An 18,780-nucleotide genomic window follows, 5' to 3' on the forward strand; every position below is an offset into this window, starting at 1 on the left:
GATGGAAGGAGAGAAATCATTTACGAAGGGAGGGAATATGAAGGCTCCGGATTTGCCTCTACTGTGTTTGTGGGTAAAAGAAGCATGGGCTGAGATAGATGGAGATTTGATTGTTAAAGCCTCTAATAATGCAGCAAACATCAGCGGGAGTTGTGGGTGGCGATCTCTAGACCACAGCAAAGATACAGTACAAGTGACAATAGAGGCTGTAATCCAGCCCAGGAGATACCTGCCGAGATTCAGCGTGGATACGGTCTGCTTAACAGCCTAATCTTGGCCAGCACTTCACACCCGCAAATTTTGTATCTCGCATATCATGCGACCCCCCCCCCAAATTTAGGTTACAATTTAGGTCTTCAAAAGTCGCATGATACGCGAGTATATACGGTATATCCTTTCGTAAATATGGAAACCAAAACTGTACGCAGTATTCCAGGTGTGGCCTCACTAATACCCTGTATAACTGTAGCAAGACTTTCCCGCTTTTATACTCTATGTCTCGGTGTCAAATTTTGTTTGATAATCGCTCCTGTGAAGCACCTTGGGATGTTTTACTCCATTAAAAGTGCTGTTTAAATGCAAGTTATTGTTGCAATTGACTCTTTGGACACTTCCTGCAGACAATGAGGGGGAGGTTAGTAATCAATTTTAACAAATTAAGCTGGGCATGTTTTTCTGGCCAAAGTTAACATGGGTGAAATAGGTCCAACATAACAGCCAGGAATTGGCCTGTTAGAATTCATGTACACTTAAAACACTACTTTTTAACCGAAGATGACTAAGTACGAACATTCTTTCCTGATCTCTTAGGTCTCGCTGCATTGATCGCCACAGCCTGGTATGGGAACAGGATTGTCCAGGAATTTTACGATCCTTTCACCCCAGTCAACACTAGGTAAGTTGTGTATCTGGACTCGACAAGAGAGCATGCCCAATTACAGTGCCTTTCATGATTTTGGGATGTCCCAAAGTGCTTTACAGCCAATTAAGTGCTTCTTGAAGTGTGGTCACTGTTGTAATGTAAGGAAACACTGCAAGGTCCCACAAGGAGAATGAGCAGATAATCTATTTTGGTGATGTTTAATGGAAAAATATTGGCCAGGACACCAGGAGAACTCTCCTGCTCTTCAAAATAGTGCCATGGGATCTTCCACATCGATCTGAGAAGACTGGGATTAACATCTCCTCTGACAGTGCAGCACTCCCTCGGTACTGTCTCGCTGACAGTGCAGCACTGCATTGGGAGTGTCAGCCTAGATTTTGTGCTCAGTCTTAAGTGGAACTTGAACCCACACCCTTTTGACTCCGAGACGAGAGTGCTCACTGAGTCACGGCTGATACCCAAGTGACTGAATTCATGGTGGTTCAGTTGGTAGCACTTAAAATGGAAGTTTGTGGGTTTAGTTGAGGGGCTTTCTCCTTCGTGGCTCGGTGGGCAAAGACATTGGCAGACTGAAGCCTACAGAGCCGAAGGCACAAAGTTCAGTCCTGGTCTGCTGGCTGGTGTCGGGTGAAGAGTTGGTAGCAATCCCAATGTTTCTCTTTCTGGACTATGGGGAGGAAACCAGCCACAACTCCCGTTCCTAATGGGAAAGGACAAGATTGGGTTCGGCTGTGAGGCCCCACTGTGAATTCTCTAACAATCTCTCGTGAGGAATGATAATTCCAACAAATTTAGTGTGACCAACCTTGGTAGAACTGTACCCCAGCAGGGGCGAACTCCTTTTAAGAGGAGGAGGTCATTGGCAGCATGAAAAAACTGCTAAGTTTGCCCATGGTTTGTTGAGCGTATACGTAATGAGGCTTAGTCTGTGTGGTTTTATCAAATGTCAACAGTTAAAGCAACTCTAAATTACAGCCCTGGATAGTTCACACAAAACCGTTGTGGAACAACACATTGTGGGTTGTGGGTAAGAGGAGGAGGAAGAAGAGTTAGAAGACGTGGTTAATTTGTAAAGGTGCACACACTTTCATTCCTTTTTGTTTTTTCTTTCGTTCTTCCTCACCTCCATCTCCCACTTAAAAAGAAAAGGTTAGATTGAGTGAAACACTGACTTAGTGAGGCTTGAAAGCTCCCCAGGGCAAGTATCTGCCAGAACTAACAATCGGCGGCAAGTTCCGCTGGGGCCATTTGAGAGTCCGATCAGGACATTGTACCCAGATATCCTCTTAAAGGTTAGCCTGTACTCACTGGAGTTTAGAAGAATGAGAGGTGATCACATGTAAGATACTGATGGCGCTCTGAGTCACTGAATATATTCAAGGTGGAAATGGACAGATTTTTGAATGGTAAGGGAATTTAGGGTTATAGGGAGTGAGCAGGGAAGTGGAGTTGAGGCCAGGATCAGATCAGCCGTGATCTTATTGAATGGCGGAGCAGGCTCAAAGGTCTACTCTTGCTCCTATTATGTTATGTAGATAACTAGCAAAACACTGGCGCGTGCCCCCAAAATCTGATGATTCGTTAACCGCACCGAGCGTTAAACTGTGGCATGTATGTTGTATATCCGAACTAGCAGTTTTCACCTGTATTGAAGGAAACTGAGCTGAAAATCGCCGTGGGAGGGTGGGAAAGTGGGAACGCTCGAGGTTTAAAGGGGATGTTATTTGGCCTGTTAATGCGGATGTTCAGATTTATGTCCTTGTACAGGAAACGGGTGAAGGTACAGTAAGCAATTAGAAAGGCAAATGGCATGTCTGCTTTATTACTCGGGGGTTAAGAGTACAAGTGTAAGGAAGTCTTGCTATGTTTGTATGAGGCTTTAGTGAGACCACACCTGGAGTACTGTGTACAGTTTTGGTCTCTTTTTATCTAAGGAAGGATATACTTGCCTTGGAGGCAGTTCAACGAAGGTTCATTAGACTAATTTCTGGGATGAGACTGTTGTCCTGAGGAGATTGAGTAGTTTAGGCCCATACTCCCTGGAATTTAGAAGAATGAGAAGTGCTCTCATTTAAATATAGATTCTGAGGAGGATTGACATGCAGAGAGGATGTTTCCCCTGGCTGGAGATTCTAAAACTAGGGAGCAAAGTCTCTGGATAAGGGGCCGGTCATTTAAGATTGAAATGAGGAGGAATGTCTTCACTCAGAGGGTTGAGAGTCTTTAGAATTCTCTGCCGCAGAGGGTTGTGGATGCTCAGTCGCCAAGTATATTCATGGCTGAGATCGAAAAATTTTTGGGCTCTTGGGGAATTAATGGATTATGGGGACAGTACAGGAAAGTGGAGTTGAGCTAGATCAGCCATGATCTTAACCTAAGAAATAGGAGCAGAAGTCGGCATTTGGCCCCTGGAGCCTGCTCTGACATTCAACAAGATCATGGCTGATCTGATCTTGGCCTCAACTCCACTTCTCTGCCCGCTCCCCATAATCCTTCACTCCCCTATCGTTCAAAAATCTGCCTATCTCCACCTTAAATATATCAATGAATATATCTTATTGAATGGCTAAGCAGGTTCAAGGGGCTGTATGGTTTACTCCTGCTCCTAATTTGGTGCCGTGTCTTTGATGCAAATTCTCTGAGGTGCCCAGGTGCAGGATATCTATCGGGGCCTCGGTTGGAACTCTGCTGCACAAACTGCTGAACCCATGAACAAACCCAATTAAATTGTCTTTGCACATGTTTAGAATGTGATGCTAGTTGGCAGCAGACAGTCTGGTGATCCCCTCATCTGGGGCATGGTGGGTCAGCGGAGGGACTGCCAGAATCATAGAATCATAGAACGGTTACAACACAGAAGGAGGCCATTCAACCTGTCAAGCCCATGCTGGCTCCCTGCAGGAGCACTTCAGCCAATCCCACTCCCCTGCCCTTTCCCTGTAGCCCTGCCATTTTTTTTCCTACAGCTATTTATCCAACTCCCTTTTTTGAAAGCCACAATTGAATCTGCCTCCACCACCCTTTCAGGCAATGCATTCCAGAACCCAATCACTTGCTGCGTAAAAGGTTTCCCTCATGTTCTTCTGCCAATCACCTTAAATATGTGTCCTCTGGTTCTTGACCCTTCCGCTAATGGGAATAGTTTCTCTCTATCAGCTCTGTGCTCCAGCTCAAAATGCACAAGGGTTTAAAAACTTCCAGTTCAAGGTGTGTGCGTAAACTCGGTCCGCACAGGATTGATGGAAATCCTGTTGGTGTCCTAGAAATGTAAGGGACTCTCTCCCAATTTCCCCCTTCCCACAGCATTGTCTAATTTTACTTGCAGTATGTTTCTTTTGAACGGGGAAGAATTGGTGTACGTGAGTAACGGGAAGGAGATATTGGCGAATCGACAGCACATTGACTTCCTATGGGACGCAGTGTGGAACGGGCAGTCCGTTCCCTATCTGCCTGTTTTACACCACTGCTGTAGACCAATTTCACCCCCAGTCTGCCAGGAATTCTGATCTCCTGTCCATTTTGGTGGTTCAGCGTGTGTCTTTCTGTTTTTTAGTACAGATTCATGCCTCTTCCTCTTTTCACCATCCCAAAGACTTTCCTTCCCTTTTTTTTTTAGGAGTGAGGTTCTCCATTCTGAGGTTGGCAGCCTCACTTCCTCCATTGTGGAGAGATATAAACACTCCTGTGCTCATCAATCATGGCACAACTCTCCTATCTAGCATTAACCTCTTGGTGGCTGGTGTTGGTGGGAATTGGTGTTGGTCCTAATTTTTTTGAGGTGCCTATTGTTTTTCACCTGAGTGTTCCTCATTAAAGGAACGTAGAACTAAATCTGACCTGGATTCATTTATCTAGAGAAAGAAAGACTTGAATTTATATCGAGCCTTTCACGACCACTGGACATCCCAAAGTACTTTACAGCCAATGAAGTACTTTTTGAAGTGTAGCCACTGGCAATGTTGTAATTGAGTGTGACTCACACATCAATACAAAATGGCTGACTTGTGCAGTTTAGAAAATGGAGGCTGAATTGCTCTGAGGTTGGTTGTGAAACTTGCTGGTTACAGTCGGGTGGCTGAGATTTACACTCTGGTTTGAAGCAGGTGATCAAGTTGTGAAATGTGCGCTAACATCCTGTTCAACTGTGTCATTTAGTCACAGGAGATGTGGTTTAAATTTGCCGTCCAACTATAATGTAAGCTCTTGCTGTCAGTTTGTACTGAAACCTTTTTTGAGTTTGTGTGAAAACTGAGCAGCCAGTTATCATTTTGGGCTTGGCCCAGGCTCGTGAGTTACTGGTCTGTGCATGTCAGGACAAGGGTGAGGAACGTTGGTGAAAGAAGTGAATGTGGCGTTTGGGGGTGTGGGGGAAGGGCTGGGTGCAGTTCATTCGAATCTCTTGTAATTAATATCACATTGCAAGCTCTAATGTTACCTGAATTATATACGCTCTTGTTATCTTAGTGTCAGAAGCAAGTTGTCAGTATCTCTTCTTTCTCTTCCCTTTGTCCACCATTTTAACTCCATCACTAAAGGGGGATTTTTTGTTCAGTCTGGGGGTGAAATATTCACCAACGCAGGAGCATTCTAGCTCCAGATGCCCAGCCAATCCTGTTATTGTTAAATAATTACAAGTTTGGATTTCCAATTAACTTAATTTAAATGCACCTGAATGTGAGATCAACACGGCAGATGTTACCCAACTCCTCTGAGCTCACTGTTACCTAAAAATAATTGACCCTTTAAGCAAACTGTCTGGTGGGGTGGGGTGGGGGGGGGGGGGGGCAAAAAACGAAGCCACATCTTCTGTGCATGTGCGGGAAAAAAAATTAAGTTTTTGACGCTGTTCCAATGGACGTGCATCCTCAGTAGTTTGGATTTGGCAATCTGCTGTCTCTCCCTCCCCCTCCCCAGGGACCAAGCCTTCTGATCAGATGTTCCCCCTCCTCGCCTTTTTTTTTTCCCCTTCCCTAATGTCCCCCTCCTCCCCCCACACACAGCTTGTTTTGTAGCCGAATCCCTAGCCTGCCCCTTGCCTGTGTGGCTCCAGCCCTGAGTGCCTTACTGGTTGTGGTCCCCTAGCCCAGGCTGAAGGGCTTGCCGATCCACTCCCTGGCCCTGTGTGCCCTCCCGGTCCTGCTCCTAGCCCAGGCCGAAGGGCTTGCTGGTCTGATCCCTGCCCCTATCCCAGGCCAAATGGCCTCCTCCCTCCCAGTCCCCACACCTAACTACACCGAACAGTTTCCCCATCCCCTCACCCCCTCTGCCCCCAGCGTACGTGCGACTGGGAAATGGCAGACAGTCAGTGGGAATATGGGGGGCTGGGGGCTGCCCCTTTTTAGAGGGTGGTGTTGCATTTTTCCTGTAGCTGGGGGCAGGAAGTAGAATCATAGAATGGCCAAATGGCCGCCTTCCATGCTGTAACCAATCAAGCCAACCACGCCCCTGCCCTTTCCCCGTAGTCTTGAACCTGTTTTCCTTCAGATTGAGTCTGCCTCCACCACCCTTTCAGGCAGTGCATTCCAGATCCCAACCACGCATGAGAAATAGGAGCAGAAGTTGGCCATTTGGCCCTTCGAGCCTTTAATAATATCACAGCTGATCTTGTCTTGGGCTCAGCTCCACTTTCCTGGCCACTGCCCATGACCTTCACTCATCATTCAAAAATCTGTATCTCCACCTTAAATATATTCAATGACCCAGCATCCACAGTTCTCTGGGGCAGAGAATTCCACGGATTTACAACTCAGAAGAAGTTGCTTCTTGTCTCCGTTCTAATTGGGCGACCCCTTATTCTAAAACTCTGCCCCCAAGTTCTAGATTCCCCCACGAGTGGAAACATCCTCTCTGCATCTACCTTGTCGAGCGCCCTCAGTATCTTGTATGTTTCAATAAGATTCTTCTGAACTCCAATGTGTACAGGCCCAACCTGCTCAACCTTTCTTCATAAGTCAACCCCTTCATCTCCAGAATCAACCTTCTCTGAACTGCCTCCAATGCAAGTATATCCCTCGTTTTTTAAATGAGACCAAAACTGTATGCAGTACTCCAGGTGTGGCCTCACCAATACCCTGTACAGTTGTAGCAGGACTTCTCTGCTTTTATACTCCATCCCCTTTGCAATAAAGACCAACATTCCATTGACCTTCCTGATTTACTTGCTGTATCTGCATACTAACTTTTTGTGTTTCATGCACAAGAACCCCAAGGTCCCTCTGTACTGTAGCACTTTGCAATTTATCTCCATTTAAATTATAACTTTTTTATTTTTCCCACATTATATTCCACCTGCCAAATTTTTGCCCACTCATTTATCCTGACTATAATCCTGTTGCAGATTTTTTGTGTTCTCCTCACAACTTGCTTTCCCACCCATCTTTGTACTCGCTGTGCAATAAAGTTATGTTGCCTTTGGTTCTTTTGCCAATCACCTTCAATCTGTGTCCTCTGGTTTTCGACACTTCTGCCAATGGGAACAGTTTCTCTTCATTGACCCTGTCCAGACCATCAGGATTTTGAACACCCCTCAAATCTCCTCAATCTTCACTGCTCCAAGAACAACAACCCCAGCTTCTCCAATCTATCCATGTAACTTAAGTCCTTCATTCCTGGAATCATCCTCGTAAATCTTTTCTGCACCCTCTAAGGCCTTCACATCCTTCCTAAAGAGTGGTGCCCAGAATTGGACACAGTACTCCAGTTGGAGCAGAGCCAGTGATTTATACAGCTTTACCATTTCTACACTTTTGTACTCTGCTTCTATTTATAAAGCCCAGGATCCCGTGAGCCTTATTAACTGCTTTCTCAACCAGCTTTGCCACCGTCAACGATTTATGCACACAGACTCTCAGGACTCTGTTCATGCACCCCCTTTAGGATTGTACAATTTAGTTTATATGTTCTTTCTCCCACTACTGAGGTTAAACTGACTGACCTGTAGTGGCTGTGTTTATCTTTAACCCTGTTTTGAACACTGGTGTAATATTTGCAATTCTCCAGTCCTCTGGCACCACCCCTGTATCTAAGGAGGATTGGAAGATTGTGGCCAGTACCTCTGCGATTTCTGCCCTCAATTCCTTCAGCACCCTAGGATGCATCCCATCTGCTCCTGGTGATTTATCTACTTTAAGAACAGCCAGTGTTTCTAGTACCTCTTCTTAATTTTTTTTTTTTTATCCCATCAAGTGTCACCACTACCTCCTCCCTCACTGTCTATGACAGCATCCTCTTCCATGGATAAGACGGATGCAAGGTACTAATTAAGTACCTCAGCCATACGTAGGTCTCCTTTATGGTCCCTAATTGGCCCCACCCCTCCTTTAACTAGCCCCCTACTAGTTGTCTATAGAAGATCTCTTAACCACCTATTATGTAGGCTGCCATTCTATTTTCATACACTCTCTGCCCCTCCCTGATTTGTTTTTAAAAAAAAAAAAAATCATTCTCCAGATGTGGGTGTTGCTGGCAAGTCAAGAAACTGAATTCAGTATTTTTTTAAATCTGGAATTAAAAAGCTGGTATTTAGTAACTGACCATGAAGCTATCAGATTGTTGTAAAAACCCAACTGGTTTACTAATCTTCAGGGAAGGAAACCTACTGTCCTTGCCTGGTTTGGGTCTATAATATGACTCCAGTCCCACACCATTGTGGCCTACTCTCAACTGGCCTCTGCAGTGGCCTGGCAAACCCCTTAGTTGTATCAATTTTCTAGGGATGGGCAATAAATGCCAGCCTTACCAGTGACACCCACATCCTGGCATTTAACAAAAGAAGAATCAACTGACCATTGTAATTTGAGTATCCATCTGGACTGACCACCTGTTACCAGGAGGTACCTTACCCCATGCAGGCCATGGTTTGATGTCAGCTGTGGCTCAGTGGGTAGCACTCTTGCCTGAGTCATAAGGTCATGGGTTAAATCCTACTCCAGAGACTTGAGCACAGACACTCCTGGTGCCAGTACTGCCAGAGGCATCTTTTGGACGAGCCGTTAAACCAAGGCCCCATCTGCCCTCTCTGTGGAGAACTCCTGCTCTTTGATCTTTTTAAGTCGGCCAGTGTGTTGGCCAATAACTATCCCTCGACCAACATCCCTAAAACAGATTATTTGGTCATTTAATCTCATTTGTAGGACCTTGCTGTGAAAATTGGCTGCCGTGTTCCCTACATTACAATGGTGACCACACTTCAAAAATTACTTCATTGGCTGTAAAGCACTTTGTCATTCTGAGGTCACTGTAGAAAATGAGTTCTTAGTTTCAAATTCTTTGTGCCATCTGCACAAAACAACAATACTCTGGGTGGGCGAGGCGAGTATCTCTGTGAAATCCTTGTCCAAATGCCATGTTAGGATATTCACCACTAGCTCCGAGACATTGTTCTGGGCAGGATAACTAAATGGGTGGTGTTGACCAATTTCATAATTGCACAACAACAACTTGTATTTATACAATTTTTAAAAAAATAAGAATGTCTTGCGGTGCTTCGCAGTAGCAGAATATATATATATTTAAAATAGGCATCAAGCCACAAAAGGAGAAAATAAGAGGTGACTAAACCTTTGGTCAAAGAGGTGGGTTTGAAGGAGGGTCTTAAACTAATGTTGTAAAGAGATTAATGTGGAGTGGAATGCATCCTGCACCTTCCTCTATTTACTGATTTATACTGTGTATGGGAATTATGGGAGGAGACCGACTACAGAGAATTAATGGTCCCGTCACTGTTCTAGAACCTCACCAAAGAATATTGGGTTCCAAAGGTCCCTCCATGTATTACCTGTTTTTATGTAGTTCACCCTCTGAGATTGTTGAACTATAATTGTGTTAGCTCACCAATCCTCCTGCACTCTGCAATTTTCTTAAACCCACTGCCTTCTACATCTCTCAGCCATGTCAGCTGTGGCTTAATGGGTAGCACCCTCACCTGAGTCAGAAGATTGTGGGTTCAAGTCCCACTCCAGGGACTTGAGCACATAAATCTAGGCTGAGTACTGAGGGAGTGCCGTGCTGTCGGAGGGGCAGTACCTCATCTAAATCTATCATCACAACCCTCTAGTCCTTTCTCCCTCATGCTTGTCTAGCCTCCCCTTAAATGCATCTTTACTATGTGGTAGTGAATTCCACATTCGCACCACTCTCTGGGTAAAGAGGTTTCTTCTGAATTCCCTATTTGATTTCTTGGTGACTATCTTAGGTTGATGGCCTCTAGTTATGCTCTTCCCCACAAGTGGAAACATTCTCTGTATCCACTATGAAATCATTTCATAATTTTAAAGACTTCTATTAGGTCACCCCTCTGCCTTTTCAAGAGAAAAGAAGCCCTGCCTGTTCATCCTTTCCTGATATGTATATCCTTGTATTTCTGGTATCATCCTTGTAAATCTTCTCTGCACCCTCTCCAGTGCCTCGCTATCCTTTTTATAATATGGCGACCAGAACTGTACCCAGTACTGTGGTCTAACTAAGGTTCAATACAGACTTAGCATAACGTCCCTACCTTTTCAATTATATACCTCTAGAAATAAACCCTAGTGCTTGGTTTGCTTTTTCTATGGCCTTGCTAACCTGTGTTGCAACTTTGTGATGTATACTTTTACTTTGAGATCCCTTTGCTCTTCTACCCCATTTATTTTCCAAGTCATAAATTACCTCAACATCACCACCTTCTCTAGGGCAATTGGGGATGGGCACTATATGCTGACCTTGCCAGTGACACCCACATCCCAGGAACAAATAAATAAGAGACTTGCACTCTCTAAGTAATAAGTGACCTCTCTATTCTTCCTACCAAAATGTAATACCGCACATTTATGTGTTGAACTTTATTTACCAATTATATGCCCATTCTGCAAGTCTATTAATGTCATCCTATAACTTGTTGCAGTCCTCCTCAGTATTGACTATTCCCACCCCACCCCCCCCCCCCAATGTAGTGTCATCTACAAATTTAGAAATTGTGTTTTTGATTCCAAAGTCTCAATTGTGAACAGCACTGATCCTTGTGGAATACCACTACCCACCTTCTAGCACTGTGAATAGCTATCCTTTACTCTCTCTGCTTTCTGTCTTGAAGCCAGCTAGCGATCCATTCTGCTACTTGTCCCCTGACTCCACATTCTCTGACCTTAGAAACATAAAAAATAGGTGCAGGAGTAGGCCATTCGGCCCTTTGAGCCTGCACCGCCATTCAATGAGTTCATGGCTGAACATGTAACTTCAGTACCCCATTCCTGCTTTCTCACCATACTCCTTGACCCTCCTAGTAGTAAGGACTACATCTAACTCCTTTTTGAATATATTTAGTGAATTGGCCTCAACAACTTTCTGTGGTAGAATTCCACAGGTTTACCACTCTCTGGGTGAAGAAGTTTCTCCTCATCTCGGTCCTAAATGGCTTACCCCTTATCCTTAGACTGTGACCCCTGGTTCTGGACCTTGTTCATCAGTCTATTATGTGGAACTTTATTGAAGGCCTTTTTGAAAATCTAGATAAATTACTACTCCTGCATTACCATTGTCTACTTTTTCAAAAAGTTAAGAGATTGGTCAAACAGGACATTCCCTTTTGAAATCCAGGCTAACTATTTATTACTATATTGCTGGTTTCTAGATCTTTTTTTCCCCTTTTTAGTAGGGATTCCATTATTTTTCCTACCACTGATGTGTTGACTGGTCTATAATTCCTTGGGCATATTCTATCCCCTTCTTAAATATAGGTATTGTGTTGGCTTTCCATCAGTCGTCTGGCACTACATTTTTTTTCTAATGAATTATTAAATGTGTAGTAATGCATGGCTGCAATCAATCTGGACCAAGGGTTTTATCCTCTTAGCAATGGATTAGTTTATTTAATCCCCTCTTTTTAAACATTTTTTTTAAAAATGTACTTATCTCATTACTAATCCCATCATCCAATGTCAAATCTACCTGTTCTATGTTCCTGGTAAATACAGAAGCAAAATAATTTAATATTTCTGCCAATTTTCTATCGTTACCTGTGGTATTATCCTGTCTATCCCTTAATGGCTCTATTCCCATCCCAACCAACTTTTTTTAATTGATGTGCCCGTAAAATATTTTACTACTTTGTTTTATGTTCCTTGATGAATGAATTTAATTGTTCCTTTTTGACTTGTCTCCTAATCTCCATATTCTCCCTTATCATGCACTTTTCTGCTGTCCATGTCCTTAATGTATGCCTCTTTCCTTGCCCTCAATTGTTCCCTTATAGCTTTATTCATCCATGGAGACTCATTAGTGTTTAGTTTGTTCGTTCCTTTTAGTGGAATATATTGTTCCTGCACTCAATACCATTTTAAATTTTCTCATAGCTGTTCTACATCATGGTTTGCCAAAATTGTTGTCCATTTTATTTTCCCAAGTTCTATTCTCAGCCCCTCAATCAGCTTTTCTCCAATCTATTAACCTGGTTTTGGCATACTTAATTCCTTCTCAATTCTCATCTTGAAGCATATTATATTATGGTCACTATTGCTGAGATGTACCCCTACTTCTCTTATCTGGTCTGGTTCATTCCCCATTACTAGATCCAATATGAATCCTCCCTTGTTGGACTTTTAACATATTGGGTTAGAAAAGAGTCCTGTACACATTGTAGGAACTCCATTCCCTTATCCTCTCTACCTACCTCTTCTATCCAATTAATATCTGGGTAGTTAAAATCCCCCATGATTTTTTTTTTACCAATTCCCCTAATTTGTCTGCATATTTCTTCCTCCACCTCCCTTCCACTATTAGATGCTCTGTAGGCTACACTTATTAGTGTGATTTGATTCTTTATTATCTTTTATCTCTATCCATATGGATTCTATTTGTTTTGCTGAGAGCACTGCACTATTGGAGGTGCTATCTTTTTGATGAGGGGTTAAACTGAGGCCTGTCTGGTGGATGTAAAAGATGAAAAGATCTCACAGCCACTATTTCGAAGATCAGGGGAGTTCTTCAAGGTGTCCTGGCCAATATTTATCCCTCAATTAACATCATGGAGAAAAAAAATGATTTATCTGGTCATTATCACACTGCTGTTTGTGGGAGCTTGCTGTGTCCAAATTGGCTGCTGCATTTCCTACATTACAACAGTGACCGCTGTATAAACTCTTTTTTTTTTTCTCCAACATCACTGCCACCTTTCTGCCCAGTGTCCTGCTCAATGCCTGAATCCCTTTTGGACTGCTGCAGTATGTTGAAAGCTCTATACAAGTGCGAGCTGCTGGAACTCAGTCCTCCATCCCAAGGGAATTCCAATCCAATCCACTGACCAATGTCACTGAACACAACCACTGTTGTACTCACAGCTCAGGCTACATGATTGAGTTAGCGCTCAGTTTCTAGGTATAGCCAATAAAACCAGTTTAAAGCCCCACCAAACATTTTGGATTTGGAGGTGGTTAAAAACACTGATAAATCCCCTAAAATAAACCAGTACTCACGGGGCAAATCCAATTTCCCATACAGATCATTTTTAGGTGCAAATGTGAGGTCATCCACTTTGGACAATAGAACAGGGTATTTTCTAAATGGTGAAAGGATAAAAACAGTGGATGTCCAAAGAGGCTTTGGAGTGGGGGAGGTAAACATAGATCATTAAAATGTCATGGACAGGACCAGAAAATAATCAAAAAGGCTAATTGGACGCTGGCCTTTATATCTAGAGGACTAGAGTTAAGGGGATAGAGGTTATGCTGCAGCTATACAAAGCTCTGGTTAGGCCACACCTGGAGCACTGTTCTTTTGGGCACTGCACCTTGGGAAGGATATATTGGCCTTGGAGGGAGTGCAGTGTAGGTTTACCAGAATGATACCTGAACGTCAAGGGTGAAATTACGAGAGATTACACATGCATGAAGAGGCCAAGCGCAGGCAGCGGAAGGAGCGTGTGACAAACCAGCCCCACCGACCCCTTCCCTCGACTAATGTCTGTCCCACCTGTAACAGGGTCTGTGGCTCTCGTATCTGACTGTTCAACCATCAAAGAGCTCACTTTGGGAGTGGCAGCAAGTCTTCCTCGATTCCGAGGGACTGCCTATGATGATGACACAAACTAGAGTTGTATTCCCTAGAATTTAGAAGGTTTAGGATTGAGGTTTGATATTTGAGCCAGACCTTTTGGGGTTGAAATGAGGAAACACTTCTACACAAAGGGTGGTAGAAGTTTGGAACTCTCTTCTGCAAACAGCAATTGATGCTAGATCAATTGTTAAATTAAAATCTGAGATTGATAGACTTTTGTTAACCCAAGGTATGATTGGACAAAGGCAGGTATATATGGGGTTAGGTTGCAGATCAACCATGATCTCATTGAATGGCAAAACAGGTTCAAGTGGCTAAATGGCCTCCTCCTGTTATGAAAAAAGACAAAGCACCAAATTCGGTGAGGGAAAATATTGGTTAAGTTAACCTTCTGTCCCAATCTCATCAGATAGAAGCAAAATACTAATTCTGTCTCTTTTTCTTTGCAGGTTTGAGTTTGGCCAGGCTCTCTTCATAGGATGGGCTGCCACTGCTCTCTCCATACTCGGTGGCGCCTTCCTCTGTTGCTCTTACCCCAAAGGTAGCGAGAGTTCTTACCCGGGCCGCGGGTATCCACGTTCGCAGTCTGCTCCATCTGCCGCAAAGAACTACGTGTGAGGCTGGCTGAGCTGCTCAGAAGATCCCATGCGAACGATTCACGGGATGCGTGTCTCTTCAGTAAGAGATGCCTAGTATTACCCTTGATGACCCTTCCTGCAAGGACGAGTAGGAAATGAAAGGGCTTTAGTTCTATTAACGTTACAGTTTACTCATTGTATTGTCATTTAATTTTAGCTAATCGTAAATGCACCAATTGCTAGTTTATTTCGAGCACAGGCTATAGATCTTTCCTGCAACATATAAAATATTAAATAGCTTTTTCAAAAGGAGGATTGTACAGGGGCTTGTGTATATGCAATATCTGCTTCTGAGGGTAATGCGACATTGTGTCCGGGGTAGTGAGACCTTTTCATTCACATACACTGAGGACCCCAATTAAATAGAAGGGCAGATTCCCGAGTTGAGTTTAGCCAGATCCCTGTATTGGGTCCCTGCTAATTCTAAGCTGTTTCTATTGTTTTCCTGTGTGCTATCAAAAAATGGCTCCAAGGCTTGAAGGGCTGAATGGCTGCCTATCAAATTCTATGAAAGCTCCCTTCATAAATCCGTGGGTAACTGCTGCAGTACTGAACCACTGACATCAGATAGGCCCCGTCGTCTGCAGAGTTAGCTGGTCTCAAACATCAGGGTAATGGGTGACTACAATAGGCCTCAGTGATCCGTGGTGGGTGGGCAAGCAAGGGAGAGGATGAGATCAGCTAGGGCTCCTGGAATTCGATGTGGATTTTGAGTGGCTGCTGGATCAGGCTGTGATCTGGTTTGATGCCCACTAGGTTCACCACACTATCCTTATGTTGAAGACACCGTTCTGATATGGGTATTTGTGGAATCATAGCTCCGCATAAATCGGCTCCTTTAGTGAAGGAGGGTTTGGATGCAGAGCTAGCAATGACAGGAAATAGTCATTGCAGCTGGAGCCTGATGTGTGGGAGACTTGAAGTAATAGTGAAAATGGGGGGGGGGGGGCGGCAGTGTGCGGAGTAGTTAAAGGGTTCCCATTCTGAAATGCTAAGTTAATTTTTTAAGTCCCAATATTTAAAGAAGGTGCCCAGTTTTACAGGGAAGGTGAACAGCTGCAGCATCACATCTGGAGATGCTGAAATATTGCAATTTTTCAAACGGAAGAGCGGGTTGTTATGGGTTGCAGCCTGTCCAGTCAATGGGTTCACACACATACCCCCTCCTCCCCCATGCACGCTGAGGTAGAGCATTAAACTAGGGTGAGAGTAGCAAGGATAAACCTGCTCAGCACAGTTGACCTCATCAATATGGTCTGACAACCCCTGGCGAGTGTTCTGCAAACCTTTAGATGCCCAGCATTGTTTAATATTCCGTTCAGTGCTTTGCAATCGGGGGGTATAAGAAATGGACTCCAGCTGAATTCCTAGAACAGCATCCTTTGAAATGATTAGAACCAATGTTTTTTTTTGGGGGGGGGGGAAGAAAGAGGAGAGTGCATAGAGCAGCCAGTAATTTTTTAAAAATATGATCAAAACAAATGATCAGAGACTGAAATTTGGAATATGAATTTTATATATCACGCAATGGGAGATGTGCAGTGTAATCCCCTCCGGGTCCAGATTTTCAAGGGAATGTTATTGTGGTTTGCCTCCTGCCAGTCCAAGTGTCCCTTTGGACCAGTTGCTAACCGATGTTATGTTGTGTATCTGCAGATAATTCTGCCTCTTCTAATCTCTTGGCACCAAGAGGTTCCAGTTTTGTACATGGCTTTTTATATATCTGTCTGTAGCTGTGCCCAAGGCATCGCTTGCAGATTGAGTTTTTATACTGAGCGTGTTCTATGGATTTTGCAATAAATGGGGATTTTAAAAAAAAAACACATGCTTGTGTTTGATTCTTTGAACTGTAAACTTTTTAAAACCTTTGATCACACAGGCTGCTCACTCTTAGCAAGCTGTAACCTTCAATGGTTTATTTTTTTGTTCATTCCTAAGATGTGGCTGTCATTTATTGTGCATCCCTTATTGCCCGTGAGAAGGTGGTGGTGAGCCGCCGCCTTGAACCGCTGCAGTCTGTGTGGTGAAGGTGCTCCCGCCGTGCTGTTAGGGAGGTAGTTCCAGGATTTTGACCCAGCGACGATGAAGGAACGGCGATATATTTCCAAGTCAGGATGGTGTGTGACTTGGTGCGTTACTTGGAGGTGATGTTTCCATGTGCCTGCTGCCCTTGTCCTTCTAGGCGGTAGAGGTTGCGGGTTTGGGAGGTGCTGCTGAAGAAGCCTTGGCGAATTGCTGCAGTGCATTCTTGTAGATGGTACATCCTGCAGCCACAGTGCGCCAGTGGAGGGAGTGAGTATTGAAGGTGGTGGATGGGGTGCCAATCAAGCGGGCTGCTTTGTCCTGGATGGTGTCGAGCCTGAGTGTTGGAACTACAACTCATCTAGGCAAATATCATGCATTGTTTGGTGTGGGTGCTTTTTTCAGTCGGAGTTCTATAATCTGAAGGCATGTGATCTTCAGCAATCCCACGATGCACGTCAGTCCTGACGCCCTGCTCCTATTCCCTTTCTGTTGTCAACTGTTACTGCCCCGACAGGAGATTCCCAATCTCATCAATGCAATTGGCTGCTTCCATCACATGAAAGACTTGCATTAGTATAGCACATTTCACGTCCCAACACACTTCACTGTCAATAATTCATTTGCAAACATAGTCACTGTTATAATGTAAAATGTGGCAGCAAATTTGTACACAGCAAGCTCCTACAAACAAACATTAGAACATAAGAAATAGGTGCAGGAGTAGGCCATTCGGCCCCTCGAGCCTGCACCACCATTCAATAAGATCATGGTTGATCATTCACCTCCGTACCCCTTTCCTGCTTTCTCTCCATACCCCTTGATCCCTTTAGCCGTAAGGGCCATATCCAACTCCCTCTTGAATATATCTAAAACTGGCATCAACAACGCTCTGCAGAAGAGAATTCCACAGGTTAACAACTCTCTGAAGAAGTTTCTCATCATCTCGGTCCTAAACGGCTTACCCCTTATCCTTAAACTGTGACCCCTGGTTCTGGACACTCCCAACATCAGGAACATTCTTCCTGCATCTAACCTGTCCAGTCCTGTCAGAATTTTGTTTACTGAGATCCCCTCATTCTTCTAACCTCCAGTGAATACAGGCCTAGTCTATCCAATCTCATGTCAGTCCTGCCATCCCGGGAATCAGTCTGGTGAATCTTTGCTGCACTCCCTCAATAGCAAGAATGTCCTTCCTCCGATTAGGAGACCAAGACTGAACACAATATTCCAGGTGAGGTCTCACCAAGACCCTGTACAGCTGCATCAAGACCACCCTGCTCCTATACTCATCTAGCTATGAAGGCCAACATGCCATTCACCACCTGCATGCCAACCTTCAATGACTGATGTACCATGACACCAAGATCTCGTTGCACCTCCCCTTTTCCTAATTTGCCATTCAGATAATCTGCCTTCATGTTTTTGCCACCGAAGTGAATAACCTCACAGTTATCCACATTATACTGCATCTGCCATGCATTTGCCCATTCACCTAACCTGTCCAAGTCACCCTGCAACCTCTTAGCATCCTTCTCGCAGCTTACAGCGTCAGTTTAGTGTCATCTGCAAACTTGGAGATATTCCTTCATCTAAATTATTGATGTATATTGTAAATAGCTGGGGTCCCAGCATTGAGCCCTGCGGCACACACTAGTCACTGCCTGCCATTCTGAAAAGGACCTGTTTATCCCAACTCTCTGCTTCCTGTCTGCCAACCAGTTCCCTATCCGCATCAATACATTACCCCCAATACCATATGCTTTAATTTTGCACACCAATCTCTTGTGTGGGACCTTGTCAAAAGCCTTTTGAAAGTCCAAATACACCACATCCACTGGTTCTCCCTTGTCCACTCCATTAGTTACATCCTCAAATTTCTAGAAGATTGTTGAGCATGATTTCCCTTTCATAAATCCATGCTGACTTGGACCGATCCTGTCATTGCTTTCCAAATGCGCTGCTATTTCATCTTTAATAATTGATTCCAACATTTTCCCCACTACTGATGTCAGGCTAATCGGTCTATAATTACGTGTTTTCTCTCTCTCTCTCTAAAAAGTGGTGTTACATTAGCTGCCCTCCAATCCATAGTAACTGATCCAGAGTCGATAAACTGTTAGAAAATTATCACCAATGCATCGACTATCTCTAGGGCCACTTAGTCTGCATCCTAGAGTACTTATCAGGCTCTGGGGATTTATCGGC

The 18,780-nt window shown here is 44.1% G+C and overlaps 1 protein-coding gene across 2 annotated transcripts in view; it reads left to right on the forward strand.

Annotated features, from left to right (window-relative positions):
- Positions 1 to 16,071, forward strand: part of LOC139266036 (claudin-1-like) — a 51,268-nt gene extending 35,197 nt beyond the window's left edge. For both annotated transcript variants that reach the window (XM_070883820.1, XM_070883821.1), the window contains exons 4-5: positions 811 to 895; positions 14,362 to 16,071. In XM_070883820.1, coding sequence (XP_070739921.1) covers positions 811 to 895; positions 14,362 to 14,530 — 254 coding nt within the window. In that variant the 3' untranslated portion in view covers positions 14,531 to 16,071. The remainder of the gene's footprint in view (positions 1 to 810; positions 896 to 14,361) is intronic.
- Positions 16,072 to 18,780: the final 2,709 nt, after the last annotated feature.

Source organism: Pristiophorus japonicus, chromosome 6 (assembly GCF_044704955.1).
Source record: "Pristiophorus japonicus isolate sPriJap1 chromosome 6, sPriJap1.hap1, whole genome shotgun sequence".
NCBI classification, from domain to species: Eukaryota; Metazoa; Chordata; class Chondrichthyes; family Pristiophoridae; genus Pristiophorus; species Pristiophorus japonicus.